The sequence below is a fragment of the Papio anubis genome, chromosome 5, assembly GCF_008728515.1.
Source record: "Papio anubis isolate 15944 chromosome 5, Panubis1.0, whole genome shotgun sequence".
In the NCBI taxonomy this organism is placed as follows: Eukaryota; Metazoa; Chordata; class Mammalia; order Primates; family Cercopithecidae; genus Papio; species Papio anubis.
Window position 1 is genome coordinate 14,078,305 of NC_044980.1, and position 21,169 is coordinate 14,099,473.

Below are 21,169 nucleotides of genomic sequence, written 5' to 3' on the forward strand. Positions count from 1 at the left end.
CGTCTGTAATCCCAGCACTTTGGGAGGCTGAGGCGGGCAGATCACTTGAGGTCAGGAGTTCGAGACCAGCCTGGCCGATACAGTGAAACCCCATCTCTACTAAAAACACAAAAATCAGCCGGGTGTGGTGGAGGGCGCCTGCAATCCCAGCTACTGGGGAGGCTGAGGCAGAAGAATCACTTGAACCTGGGAAGCAGAGGTTGCAGTGAGCCAAGATCATGCCACTGCACTCCAGTCTGGGCGACAGAGTGAGACTTATCTCCCTTTATATTTTTTTCTATGTGTCTTTCAGTGAAAATTCCTTTAGCCAAGATGTTGGATCAATTGATTGAATCATCGTAAGGATGTGAGATGTATGTGTAAGGTGTATGTGAGACCCTTCCTAAACCACAAACTCAAATACTATGGTTTTTAATGGGTAAGAAACCACCATTTCAGGCATGGTGGTGAGTGCCCTGATCTGGAGGCCTAAGGGCCAATATTTGTTCCTACTCTCTGGGAACAGTGAGGTTCAGAGGACAGGGTCCTGGAGAGCACGCCCTGAAGGCTGGGCTGTAGCCGCTTCTATTACTGGATACTTGGACGAGTCACTTGTCCGGTGTGAATCATTTCCTCTTCTGAAAAATTATGGGTTTTGACTAGTTCATCTCCCAGTTCCTTTCCGACAAAAGGTTCTGAATCTCTATTTCTAGAAGGTGAAAATTTACCCTGAGAAACTTCAAGTCACAGATGGTTTTTAGATAGAGGATTAGAATAATAAATAAAGCCTCTACCTGGGAAATGTAAGCACTTTCCCAGATTATAAGTCATCATCATTTCAAAATAAACTTGCTGCAGAATAATCTTTTTAGAAGTATAAATTACTGCCTGTGAACTGAAAGAGAGGAGAATGTCCTTAAACTCAATCTGGTAAAGCTCTCCATCAGATTCAACTCTAGCTGCGGGAAGATGTTAAACAGTGTGAAAGAAGAGAGAGGAGGCGAGTTTCTGGACTGCAGAGCCAGCGGCGGCCAGGAGTTGTCAGCTTCATAAGCAGGTGAGGTCCAAGTCATAGGGCCTCACAGCAGAGTCAACCTTGGACTTCTAGCCATTAACACAGTCTCCAAATGCTGAGGTCTGTTCCTGGAATAGAAATCTGCTCTGTTCTGCCTAAAATGCTCTTTTAAATGGTTTCAAAGTTGCTCAGTGTTTTGCTAATGTTTTAGGGAACTATGGAAAAGCCTGCACACCACAGAGAGAAATCATGCTAACAGGGGAGCAGGGCTGCCTGGGGAACCGGCCCCGCTCAAACAGGCATTGCTATCAGAAATTCTTCTGCAGTGAGGCAGTGCTGGAATAGGTTCCCAACGCCCCCATGTTCCACAAGGACAGGCTGGCAAAAGGGGCTGTGTTGGTGGTGACAAGGGCAGCTGAGGACAAGAGGTCATGACTCGGCAGTGTCAGAGGTCTTCTGTGATGGGCACTGCCCTTGTGACAATCTAATTAGGTGTTGGATCAACGGATCAAATATTAAGCTGCAGGCTTTCAAAATGTCCATTAAAGGTTTAAAATGTACGCAGGCCTTGATTTTAATGGCCCACTAACAGAGCTCATCAAGCTCCACGGTTCTTGTGATGATGGTAAGAAGGACCCAGCTCCTGTGTTCCCGTTACTGGCATAATCCAACACCTTCATGGCCTTCGGTCCTCTTTATTAGTTATTGACAATGACAACTGCACACATCTTGACATTTCTGCAAATACTTCTATTGTATATGTGAATGTACGTTTCTACAGGATTTAATAAGACACGTGTTGTCACAACAATAAAATGGAAAGCAGAACCAAGTTCAAAAGACCTTTATTTCTTTTTATCCTCTTCTCATCTCCATCTTTATAACCCAAAGGGCACAGTCTCCAATGGAAGGCTGTTTATAAACGGTAGGTTTTTTGCCACTGTTGATAAATGCTCTAAATAACCTTAAATTATATACCACGTCCTTTGGACTATAAAGCATGCACCTAATTTCTCCATGTTTTTTGAACATTATCAATGTTCAAACACACCTGAATTACTCGCAGGGGCTTGATAATGAAGGATGTGTGTTGTTTATTTAAGGTTGTACATAGAAATACTGACAGGCTTTGCTGCTGACACAGTGTCACACATGCTTGCTCACAGCTGTATCCTCAGCAGATAGACGGGCCTGGGATCCCACAGGGGCTCCATGCCTTTGGGCATGCGATGGCCAAGTAAGTAGGCTATGTCAGCACAAACATAACTGGAAAGGAATTTTTACTGGGGAAAACTGAAATAATGCTGATTAAATTTGGAAAAGAGACAGGGATGGTTGTCAAGTTGACTCTTGATGTTTAAAAAGTGGGCTGGAAATTTTTCAGCAAGACAAGTGTATTATTCCAATTAAAGGCAACCTCTTCCTTTCTGCAGCATTTGAGAAGTCCCAAGAAACGCCTGAAGTACGTCCTTTATTCCTAGACTCTAGGGCCTCCTTGAATAACAATCGTTCACATTTGAAGAAGAACATGTATTGAAGAGGTTGCTAATTAATCTAGCGCCACCTTACGTCGTGGAAAGTAAGATTTCCCCCTTTAAAATAGCAACTTGCCCCTTTACAAAAACCAAACAGAGAGAAGAGACAGAGAGAGCCTCTGTCCTTACCGTGAGTGACAGAGCCATGCAGACGAAGGTGAACTTCTTGATGTGGGCTGCCGTGACTGTGTTGCTCGTGCTCACCAGTTTGTTGCTGGGGTTATTCTGGGGAAAGAAAACCACAGTCATGAATGGGCCCTGCTTATCCTTGGCTGAACCCACCAGGGGATCTTGAGGAGCATCTTGCTTTTGTTTTATCTGATGTGTCTGAAAAGAGGTTTCAAGTGACAGTTTGCCAGGCGGCTGTCATGTTGAGTGTCTCTTGGGCAACTGTCAGGTCCCTGCACAGGATCATTAACCTGAGTGAATTCTCGACTCAACGCCCTGTAGCATCGTCCAACTCGGTCACCTCCCCTAGGCCTGGGCGGCCCACCTGGCCCAGTCCTGGGGCTTCAGCTCTGAAGCCTGCTCCTGCCCCATGCACCCCACTCCTGGTCCCAGCAGACCCTGTATCTGGCCACCATGGGCATCTCCCTAAATGCCATGGCCCTGCTCAGGGGCCTCCAGGGCTCCTCTCCTCCCTACCAAATGGACTATAAATCCCACCGGGCATTCAAGGCCTTGTGCAATCTGACATGGACTCACCTTCCAGCCGTGACTTCTCTACTTCTAGCCCAAATGGGGCTTCCTGCTCTTCCCCTGACACACCTGGGGCTTTTGTTCCTCCTGCCATTGAATCCTGATTTTCAAAAATATCCCTCTTTCGAAGGCCCATCATCTTCACAGCCCACCTGTTCCCAAAAGCCTCTCTGACCTTGGACCTCCAAGCTGAGCCCTACCTCCTGTAAAGCCCAATGAACCTGGAGCTCTCTGAGGGCAGGCATCACGTCCTGTCATGCGTCCAACCCCGGTGAGGCTGTGCTTGCTGAGATAACGCCCTGCGTGTCTCCCCTAGAAGCACTCAGCACAACATCTGAGCATCTGCTGCACTGGATTTCAAGCAGGACTGCGGGGGGCTCAGATGTCCCCCAGTTTGGCAGTCAAAGGGGCCTGCCGAGGCTCTCCAGCTGCAATGCTAAGCGTGCTTCTCACCTCTGCAAAATGAGGGTCTGGCCCCCGGACCACAAAAACTGGCAGAGAAAAATAACCCTGGCCTCATTATGGACCTAATTAGTCCCAGAGCCGACTCACAAAAACAAACCCTGAACACCTGGCTCCGCATCCAGCCTCGTGAAACACACACCCGCAGCTACTACAGGATCCACGTGGAAAAGAGCTTGTGATTTTCCTTTACTGGGAGGCTAAGGTCATTTCTCAAATCCCTGCCACCACCAGGACCAACCTCTGAGTGAGTATACGTTTTCTGAATTCTAGTCTCTAAAACATATCTGTTTTCTAGACTGCTCTATGGCAAAGTACAAGTCCCAGTGGTTGGAGACCTCCATCTCCATTCACCCTGGATCTGTTAGAGGACCGCTCTCTGTAAGAGCAGTGCCCTGCTGGGTACGATGAGAAGGAGGCCTATGTTGGAAAGAATTAGGGAACCTCAGCAAAACACACATACTGCCATGGGGACAGCAATGTACCACAGCTCCTTCAGGGGCACTGTGATTTGCAAAATGGCACATATTCACATGAAGATCGTTGGAATAAACCAGCAGGTATCATTAGATTAGCACTGGCGTTTCCGTTTGTTGGCCCAGTTGGCTCAGAAGCATCATTTTTTGCAGAGAACTGAACATTAGAGAGAATCTGCACTAGTGGAAACCTCTCTCAGCTCCTACTTAGCTAGAACTCCCAGAAGGTATGTGAGAAATTTTAAATCTCTGATTCTGGAGCCCACAAAGAAGCTAAGGATTTCAACTGTCAATGCAGCAAATTCTGGAAGTCCACATGGAGGTGCCTAAGATTTTGGTGAATAGACGGTATTCACATAAATGGCTGGCGTGGCTTGCTGGAATGCTTGGAAACAATGGGCGAGGTTTTAAAAGGATTTGGAGTAACTTGAAGTTCTGGCTAGAGGTATGCTCGTTAAAGGAATTTCTTTTATAGCTCCTAGCCTCTGTGATCAAGAATAAAACAATGTTTTTCTTGGATGCTCTCGCTGAAACCATACACTGTTGTATTGTTAAATTTTATGATTTCAAGGTGGCCAAAAATAATCTCAGATGAGACCTAGGCAGCCAGAAGGTTCTAACACTTCAGCACTTGCCCTTCTCATCAGTTTCATCAGATGATCACCTTATTCATCAGGAGCTAGAACTGAAATTTAGCAAAAAGACATACATTCATGCTGGTTTTCTAGGATTTACTTCTATACACATGTGCCTTGAAACGAAAACAATGATTTCTATCTATAGACTGAATTAAACCCACTCACACACAGTGTCTGCTCTCTCCAGCAAGTGACTCATGCCTTCTGAGTCCACTCTCAGAGGCCTATGAAGCAGGAACCAAAAGCATTTCTTAGGAGATCTCTGCATCCTGATGCTGCAACAGAATATTCCCAGTAGGTGGCAGGTCCTAAGTCACAGTCCAGTAGGTGGCGGGTCCTAAGTCACAGTCCAGTAGGTGGCGGGTCCTAACTAATGGTCCACTGAGGAAATTCCACACTCAGTACAGGGTTCGGGGCCTATCGCCCATTAGCTCAGTACAGGGGAATCCCTCACTGGTTTTCAGGTGGGTTACCCTTCCCAGGTGATCCTCTATCTCTAGGGAAATAGAGGATGCAAGTGATAGAGACAGGGAAGAGTGGCCTGGGGGCTGGCAGTGGAAGAACATCCTGATGGGGAAGTGGGAGCAGGCTGTGTGTGGGGGTGGATGTGTGTGTGTGTTTGTACAAGCACGCCCTAACAGAGAAACTGCTCGGGAACTGCAGGAGCAGAGGAGGAGGAGGGCAGATGTGGGTGATACTCCAGGCTTGATCCTCCGTCTCCATCTCACACTTTCAGAGATGCTTGGGCGGATGTCCTTGGGCCAGGCTATAAGGTGTGGTGGGGGAGAGGGGGTCCCCAGTCCCTGCTCCCCAGGCCTCGCCCCTCCCAGAACCCACAAACGGTCTCAGGGGGGCATTCTGAAAGCTGGTGGCCATGTGAAGAAAGGAGGGAAGCCTGCAGCCAGTGGCCTAGCCTTGTTGTGTGGCTTCCCAGGGCTTCCTGTGCCCAGGAGAGGTTAGGCCGGTGGTGGGTGAAGGCGGGAGGGGCCGGCATTATCCAGGGTCCAGTGCCAAGCTGCCCATTCTGCCAGAGTTGAGCGCTGTGGACACCGCTGGCTAGGAGGCTTCCTTTCCTCACCTCACAGGCTCTGGCTGGGATAAGACAGCGTGATGCTGGCAGTGGCTGCTAGTTCTGTGGACATTCAAGGCACAACAGGTGCCCTTCGTGGTAAGAAGTGGCAGCCTGTTTGCCTCCTTCCAACGTATCATTTAAAACACTGTAGACTATTTTTGGAGTATGTTTCACCAGCCATTTGTTTTAGAGTATTAATAAAAGTCTATAGGTTTAAATCATAATGCTATAAAATAGACTTCTATTGAATGACAGCAGGACAGTGCTGACTGGGTCACAAGTTACACAGCAGAAGGGTTATGTGACTCTTGTGGCTGGGGAGACACAGCAGCTGTCAACAGAGGCTTTCCACTGGAATACGTCTGCCATATCAAAACACTGGACCCAGGTCTTGCCTATGGCCAGGCTTGAGCACGCAGGTAGGCCAGCCCACAGAAAGAGAACCACATCCTCATGAAGCCAGGAGCACGGCTTCCTGCCTACACCTTAGCCATCTGGTAGGGGGTCAACAAAGTATTCGTTTAAAGAAACAAACCACAGAAATAAAATTCCATAAATCGATTTTGGGGGAAGTTTATTTTCCCTTTCGCAAACAAATCATTACTCAATGGGAATAACCTGAAAGTAACTACAGAAGATCACTTTGGAAAAGCATCACGGGATCAGCGTCAAGGCAAGCTTCAACTTGCCTGTTATTTTCTGAGGAAAATATTCCTTCAACGTCCCCAACGTCATATTAACCTTACAAAGGGAAGCAGGACTGAGGAGCAACAAAGTGTCCCTCGTCAGAGAGCCCTGTCTATCAAGCAGTCATTTCAAAAGCGTGTTTCAGACACGACACCGCACGGGTTCTCACCTTGTCAAAAGCAGGATAGACAGCACGGATCTCCGTCAACCAGCCGTATGGCATGTGACCCACGGGGTACGTGGCTGTCAAAATCGCCACGGCCTGCAACAGGAAGAGGTGGCAGAGTTAGCAGGGTATCAGCAGAAAGTCCTCCAGGAGCTAGAGTAGGTGACAAAGCACGCTGGCTCAGGTGCAGCCACTGAGGAAAGAGCCCTCCACACTGGGGGACAAACATCAGGCAGTCACAGGACAGCCCGGGACGGGGGGAACTGACAGCAAATTGGGCTCCTAGGGGCAGGCACTCCGCCGCATCCTTGCGAGTGGAATGAACCAGCCAACAAAGTGGACGTGAAACAACGGGGATGCATCATGTTTTATGCGGATGCAACGAGAAAGAGGTGCAGACCACTGGCTGGGAAGCCAAGATTCCTTTTATTTTTTCTCTTTTTTTTTTTTTTCTTTTTGAGGGAGACCAGAGTTTTATTATTATTCAAATCAGTCTCCCCGAGCACTGGGGTCAGAGATGAAATCACAGGAAGTCAGAGCTGTCTTCTTGTGCTCAGTCAGTTCCTGGGTGGGGGCCACAAGCTCAGATGAGCCAGTTGATTGATCTGCGTGGGGCCAGCTGATCCATCAAGTGCAGGGTCTGCAAAGTAAGCACTGATCTTTGGAGTAGCTTAGGGAGGGTCCGAATGTTGTAGCCTCCAGCTGCATGACCCCTAAAGCATCATTTCTAATCTTGTGGCTAATGGTAGTTCTACAAAGGCAATCTAGTCCCCAGGCAAGGAGGAGGTCTGCTTTGCTCTTACCATTTTTGTTTAAACTATAAACTGTAAGTTTCTCCCAAAGTTAGTTTGGCCTATGCCCAGGAAAGAACAAGGATAGCTGGGAGGTTAGAAGCAAGATGCAGATAGTTAAGTCAGATCTCCTTCACTGTCTCAGTCATATGCTTGCAAAGACAGTTTCAATCCTTCCCTTTGGGTTTTATTACACCTTAATCTTAAAGTGTAGGCTATAAAGATGGGAAAAGACCATCCACTGCTCTGAGACGCCAAGATTTCAACCCAGGTCCACCCGACTCCAGAATCTTTGCTTATTCCATTGAGCCACACAGAACCCTCTAGTCTAGCCCTATTTATTCTGGATTCTCAAAATGAAATTGCGAGCCCTCCCTGCTCTTCGGAGGGTCTCTTCCTTGGGATCCACCTCTAAGCTGCCACTCCATCCTTCAGGGACGCTGACATTTTGCGTGGTTGTTGATGGCTCTGTGCTACTCTCCTTCCAACCCAACTCACTCCCAGTCTGTTTGGTCAGTATGGCCCAATTTAGATTTTTAATTTAAGAAAATTAAATACACATTTTGTGCAGAAAGCTATCAATGTGTTTCCATCAAAATATGAGTTTCTGACCAGACATGGTAGCTCATGCCTATAATTCCAGCACTTTGGGAGGCTGAGGTTGGAGAATTGCTTGAGCCAAGGAGTTTGAGACCAGCCTGGACAACAAAGCGAGACACCGTCTCTACAAAAGAAATCGAAATATTAGTTGGGCATGGTGGCTCAGGAGGCTGAGGTGGGAGGATTGCTTTAGCCCAGGAGATCGAGGCTGCAGTGAGCTATGATCGTGCCACCACTACACTCCTACCTGGGTGACAAAGCAAGACCCCGCCTCTTAAAGGAGAAAAATACAATGACAGTTCCTTCCCTATGTGAATGAAAAGGAAGAAAAGTGAAAACAAAGCACCTAAACCTACATCCTGGCAGTGTTCAACTCTCTGCCTAGCCTGTGAAGGAGGAAAGCGAGCTTCATCTGTTTTAATTAACGAAACGGCAATGCCCGGAGGTTCCAGGAACATGAGGCAAGTCCCCAGCAGTGTGACGGAAGTGTGGTGTGGCGTGGTGTGCTAGAACAAAAAGGAGCATTGGGATCGGGCAGACCTGGATCCAAACCTTCACCTCATCGCTCCCCAGCTGTGCAAAGCACCACCTCTCCCACAGCTCCCCTTCTTGCTCCTCTGGTGGAACAGTAAGAATAATATCCATCCCATAGGGTTATTGGGGAGTCAAGGAAATGTACATAAATGCCTGGCACATGAGCAGATGACCAATAAATGCCAGCGCTGTACCCCACGTGCTGTTCCTATATGCCATCGAGGGCAATTTTCAAATGGCTCTAACGTATACTTGTCCTTTTTCTTTTGTTAAAGGGGAGGATGGAATTCTAGCACACAGGTGGCAGGGGTTCCATACTTTTTATGAGAAACTTGAACTGAAGTATTCAAGAACAAAAACTGTGTGTTACAGTAGCCACCCAAGATGACGCTCATGACTCAAAAAACAAAATCCAGGAACACACCGAAGCAAGAGAAAGTGTCCTGCTTCGGATTTATGTGCTTCTCTTTCCAGGAGAACATGAGCAGCTTCCCAGGACATGGAAACTGGCAGGGGCTCTGGCTGGAGACATGCTGACAGTGCAGTTAGGGCTCCAGACCGCTCCCCGCAAGGCAGCCCCTGGACAGGGGGCCCTCGTGGGCAGCCATGAGCCTTCCTCGGGAGCAGCAGTTCCAGAGTTGGAATTAATTCTCCAGAGGGCAGTGGAGGAGGAAGCCAATGAAGTAATTCTATTTGTTCAAACCCAACTTGAAAGAGGGAAAAATGAGTCAACTCTTTCTTTGGAGTGGCTGCCAGTTTCCAGAGAAAGTCTGTTCGATCAAGGAGCTCCCCATCTGAGGTGGGCAGGCCAGGCGCGGGTGTGGTGGTGACGGGTGGGGTGGCACATGCATGACGATGAAGGGCAGGTGAGGGCAGGCTGGGTCAACACAGAGGCAGCGGCCCTGCAGCCACTGGGTGTGTCCCACTCGGCTGCCACGTGGCATGCTCCATCGTCCTCTGCCACCACGGTGAAGAGGCCGGTGCTGGCTCCGTGGACGTGGAAAACGGAGTAGGAGTCAGAAAACCTGGATTCTAACACTAGCCCAGCTTCCAGCGAGTTCTGTGCCTTTAACCTTTTCTTTCTGTGCCTCAGTTCCTCATATGATAAGCAAGAAGGATGTATGACAGGCATGACAGGTTTTCTCCCATAATCATAAAAATATACAATTACATGATTATACGTCACTGAACGAGATCTTTATGGTTTCCTAGGGTGACTGTCATGTAATTTAAAATTGGAGAATTACTTGAGCTCTCAAGAAGAACTGGAAATCAGTTTCAGCACCTCCTGCCCCACCAAGCTGATTATAAGCCCCACATCCCCAAAGCATGGCCTACCTCTGTGGCTGCAGAACTGCCACCAAGGTCCCGGGAAACAAACAGGTTGACAATAGGCCGACTGATTCTCTGTGTGGCCAGAATGAGAGCCAAAGGCCACCAGAAGCTCAGCATCTTTCTTATTGTTGCATCTCCCTACATTAAGAAACGAAGATAAAAGTTACCTAAACTCTACAAGTAGAATGGAAAAAACGATTCAGAATCAAAGCTTTTCCTTCGTATGTTAATCATGAGCCAATTCATTATACTTGAAAGTAATATAAGGAAAAGTGTCTGTAGACAAGCCAAGTTGAATTAAAATAAAATGTTCAGTCTTAATAGAAATTAACTGAGACAGCTGGCAAGCTGCTGTGAAATTAAAACACACACTGAAATTTAATGGATCCCAACCACTCTTTTCCATACTGGGACTCAGGGAATCTCTAACCAAGGTAGAACCCACATCTAGGGCCTGAGAAACAGGTTTGAAATTAAGTCTTCGTTAATCTCATCAAATGGGCTGGCTAGAAGCCATGTCAGGAAGAGGTAACTCTTAGAAATAAAAAAGTTACTATAATTTATTTTGGAATCAGCTCACAAAAATGTGCCTAATTATTTTGGCAGTGTAGAAATTGACTACAGAGGTTCTTATTCTCGGAGCTCTCATAGACGTCATGTAAACTGCTCAAAAGCATAACCAAAATAAAGGCATGTAAAGAACAAGGGATTTCTAAGACTTCTGTGGCAAAGGTGTGGGATATCTTTAAAGCCTGGCTTTCATTATGCAATTTTGGTTTTGATTGTTCACAAGGGTGAGAATTACATCACAGAACCATCGTGGCCACTTTATTTCCTTTTGCTGGTGGCTAAATGTTAAGAGACAGATTGTTACCATCAAGACCAATTTGTGGTTGGCCTAGTGATGAGATAACTAGATAGGATTTCACTGACAGCCTGACCTTGGATGGAGGTAAGTGGTCAAAACAATTACTGCTTGACACCACAAAGTAATGTGTGGCCCAAGTGGGGATCAGGGTAAGGTGAGGGGATGAATTTAGGGCTGTAGATGCCTTACAGCTAAATGCAGACAAACCAAATGATGTCTCATACCTATGGGAAGGGAAAATTAGCACACACAGAAATCAGATACGGTTTATACTTACAACAAACAGAATGCTTTGGTCATCTCTCTAAGGTTCTCTATCTCACTCCTACTTGTTTCTTATTCAACTTTCAGGGCACAGCAAGATCTGCCTCCTCCAAGGAGGCACCTTACACTACATCACTATGTTCCTTCTCCCAGTGTTAATGGCTCCTAAATCCTCATGCAGGTGATGTGCTGTCTCAGATGACTGTTTAATTGTTGCTTCTGTATTGTTCTGACCTGCCAAATGGGATATGATGCTGCTTGAGGGTAGAGACCATATCTCAAAATTTCTGTGTTGCCCTATGGTACCTAATGTTGTACTCGGTCCCCAGGAGGTACCTGAATAAGGGACTGGTACGTTGAAGAAAGTATAAACAAAGCCTGGATCCCTGCTATAAAATTAAACCCAGTGAAATGTAAACTCAAAGGTAACGTGGGTCCTGAAACCTTTGTTGACTGCAGAGTAACTTAGAAGAGCAAGAGAAACCACGAGTGTCGTATCTATTCCTTGGCCACAGATTCTCTGTGCCTCTGTCTCCTCCTGTGGGATAAGGAGGCTGGACAGTGACATCTCTGATCACATCCATCTGTTTGAGTTCATTAATTCTCCAACTGTCTTTCCCGGCAGACACCTAGCACTCAGCCTCTGGGTATGACTCCCGGCCAATTTCATGTTTTGACGTCACTGATTTCTCATTTTCTAAGAGGTAGAACACAGTTTTATTCTACTCCGAGTCTCAGACAGACCGTGGTTGGGTTGGCAGACGTACCCCCAGCTCCGGGCCACTTCTGTCGGGGATGATGTCGTGGATGTTCTTGTAGTAGCCCAGGCACAGGGTGGTGCAGCGCACAAGTGCGCCCATGTACAAGGAGAGGATGGGGATGAGCAGGGGCTCCTGGCATTCCAGGTGACTGTGAAGCAAAATGGCTACAAAAACAACCTGAGAGAAGGGAGAACGGGAACAGGTCAGAGGGGAGAAGCAGGAACCGATCGACAGAAGCACAGGGCCATGCTCTGGAACCTGAGACAGACCTCTGAGCAAAGATCTTGACTTTTATGCAAAGAGAGGCGAAAACTGGATGATGGCCTAGTGTCGCTCTCATGTAACTCAGGTGCAGATGTTTGCAGTTGACTGGAGGGACACACTGATCATTCTGTTATACCCACCATGAAAATTCTTTCAAGCAACTACAAGCATCTTTCAAGGCATCGTTTTTAAGGTTACTGCTTAAAAAACAATCTATGCAATATGTTTTCATGAATCCCTTGGCAATGACTGACTGGAACATATAACTTAAAATAATGACAGCACAGAAAAGCACTGCATGTTTGCACCAAACCAAGAGATTTGGTGCAAGATGTACTATTGTGTGAAACTCATTAACTTAGTAAAATTAAACAAAAACAAAACAAAACAAAAAAACACCCCTCGAGAATTGCCACTGAAATGGGAGGCATTATAAATAATTTCCATTGTACCATTGGTGATTAGTGATTACTTGCTATTTATGCCAAGGTGGTATTTCAAAGTACTGTGCATGGAATCTATTTACTCATTACCAACTTAATGTAGCTTTTCTCTCTCGAGGCTGGACACTCACGTGTGTATGTAACACACACCAGAGAACTAGGCTACATTTAACAAAGAAAAAAACAGAAGTGATCAATGATGTATACAGGAAAACAGACAGTAATGTTTATAGGATTGAAGGCACTAAAAATGGGCTGGGTGCCATGGCTCACACCTGTGATCTCAGTGCTTTGGGAGGCTGAGGCTGGAAGATTGCTGGGGGCCAGCAGTTCCAGACCAGCTTGGGCAACATAGTGAGACCCCCATCTCTATAAAAGATTTTAAAAAATGAGCCAGGTGTGGTGATGCGCGCCTGTAGTCCTAGCTACTTTGGAAGCTGAGGTGGGAGGTTCACTTGAGCTCAGGAGTTTCAGGTTACAGTGAGTTTTAATTGTGTCACTGCACTCCAGCCTGGGTAACAGTGAGACCCTACCTCAAAAAAGAGCCACTGAAAATTCTGCCAAAAAACACCAACAGTAATATTTATAAAACAACTTATATTAATATTTAAAATACTAACCTATAAAAGTAGAATAGGTTGAAATAACCAGAGTCAGGAGAGAATGAAATTACAATAATGTTTATATCTCTACCCAATGGTACAGTCTCTAAAGCAAGCTTCACAATGTATTAACCTCCCTGTCCTGCAAAAATCAGAGAATCAGCCCAGCTTTTGTCTAGAGTCCTCCTGGGATCCAGTCATTCCAAAGACCTCAGAAGCATACTGAGAACAAAGGCAGGACAATGCATATTCCTGAGCTACATCAACCTTAATGGCTAAATATCAATGGAAAAAACAAGCTGAAGCACGTAAAAACCAGGACTGCAGTGGTGGGAGGGCCGGTGGGAAGGAGTGTGTGACTGAGGAGGGGGTAGTCAACAGAGAGAAGGTCGGGGAAGCTGCCTGCTGTGTTTAATGGTGGGAAAGTCATTAGTAAGAACCATCTAGGTGGGCTGATGGGGGTGGAAGTCAGCCTCAAGTAGGTAGAGAATGAAAGGGAAGTGAAAAAGACAGTGAGTAGAAGCCACCCTCCCAGGAAGTTTGGCTATAAAGTGATAGAGAAGTGTAGCTACAGTGTTAGGTGAAATACACAGGAAGCTTCTTGTTGCTGTGTTAACATGGCAGAGATTTGAGCACAACAGGACAAGGGAAACGATGCATGAGAAAGCAGGGAACAGGTTCCTGAGAAAGCAGCACAGGCCAGGACCCAGAGGAGTGGCCCTGGATGGGGGGAGGGACACTTCCTCCCTTACAATGAGAAGAGAATGGGGAGGATGCAGGGCTGGAAGGTAAGTGTGTAGGTTTGTTGGCTGGAAGGTGATGAATTTGGTTGCTGCAACTGACTCTGTGAGGTGGGAAATGAGGTTATATGTTGGGAGGTGAGAGGCAGAGAAACACCCTCTGAAATAATCCCTACAGAGTCAGCAGAGGTGAGGGATAAGATTGTGCATTCACAGTTTGATCAGTTTGTTCCATGGTGTAACCTTTTGCAGAAGCACCACGGAAGTGCAGGAAGATGCATAACACAGGGTTGGTTCAGAGGAATTTTCTCGGAAGGCTGAGATGAAAAGGCAGGAGATAAGGGGATTTACAGGAATGCAGGGGATGTACACATTATGATCTGACCAGCCTTGGAATGTCAGCTGACCTTGAAAGGCCAGGGCTGATGATGGCAGAGGAGTTACAGGATGGAAATCCGAAGACGGCAAACAACCTTGAGACTTCTCACCTTGATATCAAGCAAGCTAAGAAGGTCCAGATGACCAGGGAATAAAACAAAAACAGCAATATGTTTTCACGAATCCCTTGGCAATGACTGACTGGAACATATAACTGTTAAAATAATGACGGCACAGAAAAGCACTGCATGTTTGCACCAAACCAAGAGGTTTTTTGTACTATTATGTGAAACCCATTAACTTAGTAAAACTTGAAAACAAAACAAAACAAAACAACCCCCCCCTCGAGAATTGCCATTGAAATTTGAGGCATTATAAATGATTTCCATTTTATCACTGGTGATTGGTGATTATGTGCTATTTATGCCAACGTGGTATTTCAAAGTACTTTGCATGGAATCTATTTACTCATTACCAACTTAGGTATGTTTTCATACCTAACAAATATTTTCAGGTAATAAGCGGAAGCCTGAGGGTAAAAGACTTTAAAAAGAGAATTTATTCCCCTGGCCAAATTGCGGTAGGAACTCAAGCAACAAGGTTTAAAATAACTACTCCACCAGGCACAGCCTGAAGCCAGATGGCATCTGAACTTGGCTTCCACGCTCCCACTAACCAGATCTGTTTATTCTGAACTTGCAGGCCTTCCCTCAACAGGCAAGGGCCAGGATCAGGTTTAAAACAGAGGAGGAAAATGGCTGTAGGTGTATTGGCAAAGTCTTTTTCAGAGATACGCTTTTCTTCTTCTGTCCTTGGATGGCTACTATGTTTATTTCAGGCAAAGTTAAGGAATTTTTTTTTTTTTTGCCTTTAAAAAAACACACATCTACAAATGTGTGCTCACAAATGCTCACCGACTTGCTGATGCCAGTGTTTGAAATTAGAGAGGCTTACTGAATTTCAAATGAAGTGATTAGAGTGAATAAGGCAGTCTAGTTCATCTCCCAGAGGATACAGACAGTAAGACTGGGACAAAATTCTCTACTCACTCTTAAGAAAATTAACAAAGACATACCAAAGAATGATGGTTGCTAGTATTGCCAGTATTTACACACACACACACACACACACACACAATGTGTTAGTAGAAATCCATTTAAACTACTTATAATAGTGATCCACGGAGTAAACACAATTAATCTGGAAATTATTGGTCTTCATACTAACAGTTCAACAGTAGATTATTTCAAGAAGGGGGCTAAGAGATCAGGGTGTGCAAGAAAGGAAAAATGTATGGAAATGTTCATAGAATAGAAATGAGACTGGGCGTGGTGGCTCACACCTGTAATCCCAGCACTTTGGGAGGCTGAGATGGGCAGATTACCTAAGGTCAGGAGTTTGAGACCAACCTGGCCAAAATGGAGAAGCCCCGTCTCTACAAAAAATACAAAAATTAGCTGGGCATGGTGGCAGGTGCCTATAATCCCAGCTACTCAGGAGGCTGAGGCAGGAGAATCACTTGAACCTGGGAAGTGGAGGTTGCAGTGAGCCAAGATCATGCCATTTGACAAGAGCGAAACTCCGTCTCAAAAAAAAAAGAAAAAGAAAAAAAGAAAGAAATGAGAATTTGGAAGGGCATGTAGAGATAATCTAACCTCCTCCTCTATGAAGAAATCATTCTCCCAAATCCCTGACTGTAGGAACTTAGTTAACTCATAAATCATAGGAATTCAATCGATTTTTCCACTAAAATTGTTCATGCTCTATCCTTGGTAGAAGAAGAAAGGACAGAAAGCCAGGGTTGAGTGCCAGGGCTCAGAGAATTGGACCCAACAGAGAGTGGGATGTAGGCCTTCTTCTCAGACAGCGTGGAAAGGCAGCTGAATCAACTTCCTGGTTCTTTCTAAATGTGGGGAAGTGACCTGTGAATGGCAGCTCTGCATGGTAACAACAGAGGATTATAAGAACGTTTAAGAATAATTCGTAAGAGCCCTCTCTCTAGAACACAGTGACATAGCGTTAGGCCACACAGAGGGCACCCAGGCAAGTGCACAGTGACCCTAAGACATGCCAAAAGGTACTAGGTATGACTGTAGAGTCATCTCACATGCAAGCTCTTTAAAAATAAAGGTCAAAACCTCTTTATTTAAATTTAAATTCTTACAGCCCGTATTCTAGCAAGATTATACACACTTTTATTACAGCGAGTTTCCTTTTCTCAACCATTTAGCAAATATTTATTGAGGTCTCTATGTGATATAACAGTGCTGGCAAAACCAGGTCGAATGCAGAATGTACTGCACAGTGAATGAATGTAAATCACACATCAGTTACACATGCCGGAAGGGGACTCTGAGGAACTCTGATTGACACACAGACCATATTTACCTGAGCTATGACATCTGAGATTGAGGCACATCCCACCAGGAAACTGTATTTGTGTTTTAAGAGAATGCCAGCATGGGTCCATGCCTGCCAGAAAGAAAAGAATTTGGCATGAGATACACCTTCAATATTATGCTGTTTCTGGTTGATGCGATTTACTGGACATTCCTGAAATATACTTTATAGCCCCTCAGAGCCTTTGCGCCAAGGTCTGATAAATCTTTGGTTGGTAAAATTACTGTAACTTGATCTGGTGGCTGGTTCCACGTTAGAGTTTTCCAGTGGAGTGAAGGACTGCACGCAGGTATTTATTTAGCACCAATTGCATGCAGACTAGTGCACTATTAGGTTTGTATGCCTGGCAGGAAAGCTGAAGGAATACCAAGAATGGAGGAAATGCAATCTCTCTCTCTCAAGCATCTTAGTCCCAAAGCAGCATCCTTCCCACGTGATGCACGTCATCATGAGGGCTCTCATTTGGGTCTGAGTTATTACAGTTATTACCGGCGCTCACTGACTGATTAGAGTCTACTGTTTTCTTGCCTTCAAGTTTGGGCAGGATCTGACCTGACACTTTGGGAGATGAGGAGGAAGGTGCTATGAGGGGAGTAGATGAAAAGCCCGGGGAACAGCAGGTCTGGAGAAGGTTTCAAGTTCATGATGGGCTCTGTTTAAGGATTATTCTTCTTACCTTCAAGGTTGATTTGGACTGACACAGAAATGACATTTCATCTGAGCTACGCACAATGCGACAAGCAGGGTCTATTCCCCAGGTCCACGTCAAGACTTAGCAGAGCAACAGCTAATTCCCTGCCCATCTGCAAATCACGGCTGTGGGCTGGCTTTGTTGTCTGACAGCCACCATATAATAAGCTTCCTGGCTTTAAACATTCTCTCTCCAACCAATACATCAGCGCCATGCTGCCGGGGTGAGGGGGTGGGGAGGGAGGAGTTGATCTGGTCCTTATAAATGTTCATTATTTTCATTTTTATTAGCCATCTCGTGCTGTTATACCAGGGTTTTGGGGGGAACTTACAGAAGAAACATGGAAGAAAAGGGTACCAATTACAAATGCTCTGGTGTTCTGTTTGATTTCAGAAAGTCTCTTATGGCAAATAAATACAGCTGAAGGGACATGGACTACCAGGTCCTTAAGAATCTGCAATCCACTTTTACTAACAGTCCTGAGTTCCTGGAATTCACCGTGTAACTGTAACTCTTCTATGTGTGTAGAGTCCCACTTCCAACACAGATGGGAGGACAGACCTCAGAGCAACAGCATGGACCTGGCCAGGACGCTGGGCTTCGACTCTTTAGGGATGTCAGAAAGGCCACTTCCTTCAGTTCTCTAACTGGGCCACCACCATGGGCTAATTCAGGCACTGCAGGGAAGCCAGTTATGCACTTACATCATGCATCTAACTGCATATAAACTTGAGGTGGGGTGGTAAAAAACTATACAGACTAACATATTTTTAAGTCTCCTTCCAAGAATAATTCAAAATGGAGCCAAAGGAAAGGGTTTACTTTCCAGCACTGGACCTTATTGGAAAACATATACATATATCTATTTTTTTCCTTTTCTGCTAAGTCTTTTTTATATTTATAAGACAGCAGAAGAGAATGAAAGCGCTGTTTAAGCACTCCTCAGTATCATGACAAAGAATTTATGGAAGTGGGCAGCCCTGAGCTAACGGGGTAAAGCTGGTTATTAAAATAATGAATCCCTGCCAGTATGTTCAACAGATTCTTACTCTGAAACTGTGGGTGTCTGTGCCACACAAGTGGTAAGTTTATCAGAAAGTGATTCTGATCCTTTGATCCTGAGTATATCAGAAAAGAACTGTGTATCTGCAACAAAATTTTCAAATGGGCTTTCCTGCCACCTACCAGAACTTGTGGCAAAATTAAATACATTGACAAGATGAACTGGTTAAAAGTCAACAGACAATTGGAACCTGAGTACTCTGCTGGTGGTATAGCTGCTATGAAAATCAGTCTGCTATTTCCTCAAGAAATTAAAAATCAAATTTGCATATGATCCAGCAATTCTACTTCTGGGTATATACCCCAAAGAACCAAAACCAGGGACTCAGATATTTGCACACTCATGTTCATAGCAGCATTACTCACAAGAACCCAAAGGCGGAAGCAATGCAAGTGTCCATCAGCTGATGAACGGATACACAAGATGTGGCCTAGACATTCACTGGAAAGTGACTCAGCCTTAAAAAGGAAGGAAATTCTGACACCTGCGACTACATGGATAAACCCTGAAGACACGCTCAGTGAAATAAGTCAGTCACAAAAGGACAAGTGCTGTATGATTCCACTCTTTTGAGGTATCTCAAGTAGTCGAATTTGTAGAGTTACAAAGTAGAATGGAGGCTGCCCAGAGCTGGGCAGAATGAGGACAGAATCTCAGTTTTGCAAGACGAAGAGTTCTGAAGATTGGTTACACAACAATGTGAATGTCCTTCTTGACATTAAGCTGTACACACAAAAATAGCTAAAATGGTAAATTTTATATTATGTATATTTTACCACCAGCTAAAGAAAAAGAAAGAAAGCCAATGATCTTCTCTACTCACCATTGCATCCATGAAAGGAAAGGCGGCGAGGTACAGGAAGGCCCTTCTCGTCTTGCTCCCCACCGACTCGTCCACATGGTGCAGTTTATTGATAATGTAGTATCCTAAATCACTATAAGCTGCAATGGGTCAAAAGGCATATGTGGAAATATTTAGAAAAGGATATCTTTATATTCTTTTTATTTCAAAAGCTTAAAAACAATTTTAAATGTAGTATTTGTTCGTCGCAGAAAAATGAGATATGCAAATAGAAAAAAATGGCCTATAATCTCATCCCTCTACCCACAGTGAGTCACAGCCAATGCTCTGGGCTCCAATCACCAAGTTCTTTTATTGTTCTGTGTTTTAACATAAAAATGAGATTGTATTACACACACTCTTTCGTAAACCATGATCATCTTTTCACATTTTATTTCTTTGAATTCCCTTCAATGAACTGAATTTCTTTTTGAGAGTTTGCTGAGTATCAGCTTGCCCAGTCTCCTACTGTTACACAGTTAGGTGGTTTCCCTCATTTTGATACTACAAAAGAATGCTTGGTGGCTAGGTTTGAAGCTAAATGTTTACACATATTCTTAATTATTTACTAAGAGAAAATTTTTAGATGTTAATATGCCTTTCCATAAAACTTTAAAGCTAGCTTTTTCGCACTTGCTAGTTCTTTTATTTCACTTTTTGGGAAGAGGGTGGCAACTTAGGGTATAGTCCTGCATGCTGGAAAATGGCATTGCAGAGGTGCTTTTCTAGTCCTTCCAATATCAGAATTTGTTACCAGTGACTAGAACACAGTAGGCAGTAAGCCAGTACGGGCTGAATGAATGCATATGTGTCAAATAGGAATAGGGAAGAAGGAGAAAGGTCTCCTAATGTATTAGTCAGGAATCCTGACAGATCTTATTACCAAAGGTTAAATAAAACATTGAGCTATTTTTTTTACCTCATTGATAGAGGTTTAGATTATATATAAAAATAACAGGCCAGGCAAGATGGGTGACATCTGTAATCCTAGCACTTCAGGAGGCTGAGGAAGAAAGATTGCTTAGCCTAAGAGTTTGAGACTAGCCTGGGCAACATAGTGAGAGACTTGGTCTCTAGCAAAAAATTTTTTTTTAAATTAGCCAGGCATGGTGGGACATGCCGGTAGTCCCAGCTACTTGGGAGGTGGAGGCAGGAGGATTGCTTGAGCCCAGGAGTTCAAGGGTACAGTGAGTTATGATCGTGCCACTGTCCTTCACCCTGGGTAACAGAGTGAGACCCCGTCTTTATAAGAAAGAAAAGAAAAAAGAAGAGGAGAGGAGAGGGGAGGGGAGGGAAGGGGAAGGAAAAATACAAAAGGAAAGGAAAGGAAAGGAAACAGGAAAGGGAAGGGAAGGAAAGGGGAAAGAGAAGGAAAGGGAAGGAAAGGAAAAGAAAGACAAGAAAATAATAATCTTCATGTTTTTCACAGTGTCTTATGAATGTTATAAGAGTAGGTGTGCCTACAGTTTTCATTCTCTTACAACTATGGGTATTAGAGGTGTGAGTAAGTGGTTTCAAGAGGTGGGAGGCTGGAGTGACTACAATCTTCAGAGAGTGAGGTGGGCCAGGTCGAGGAGAGTGAAGGAGGAAAGCTCCTAGTCCTTCCAGGCAGGGTAGAGGTGAACAACCAGAAGGTCAGCTGCCAGGTGAACAAAGGTGCCAGGTGTCATGGTAGCAGGGCCATCAGAACCACTGAGGCATCAAGAAGAGAAATCCAAGAGGGGGCATGTCACATGGCAGAAAGAAAAGAGACCTAGGAAGATGGGATTAGTTACAGCAAGGGACATGGATGGAAGGAGGCAGCTGTGACGTCCCTGTCGTTTGGATCAGAAGCTGTGCAGAGATGAAAAGGGGATTAGTAGAGG

At 45.0% G+C, this 21,169-nt stretch overlaps 1 protein-coding gene across 1 annotated transcript in view; it reads right to left on the bottom strand.

The window, feature by feature from the left end:
- Window positions 1-21,169, bottom strand: part of ANKH (ANKH inorganic pyrophosphate transport regulator) — a 160,041-nt gene that overhangs the window by 31,223 nt on the left and 107,649 nt on the right. The window contains exons 3-8 of the mRNA XM_003899511.4: window positions 19,287-19,405; window positions 16,698-16,781; window positions 11,889-12,059; window positions 9,993-10,127; window positions 6,733-6,825; window positions 2,659-2,754 (exon numbers count right to left, since the gene is read on the bottom strand). Coding sequence (XP_003899560.2) covers window positions 2,659-2,754; window positions 6,733-6,825; window positions 9,993-10,127; window positions 11,889-12,059; window positions 16,698-16,781; window positions 19,287-19,405 — 698 coding nt within the window. The remainder of the gene's footprint in view (window positions 1-2,658; window positions 2,755-6,732; window positions 6,826-9,992; window positions 10,128-11,888; window positions 12,060-16,697; window positions 16,782-19,286; window positions 19,406-21,169) is intronic.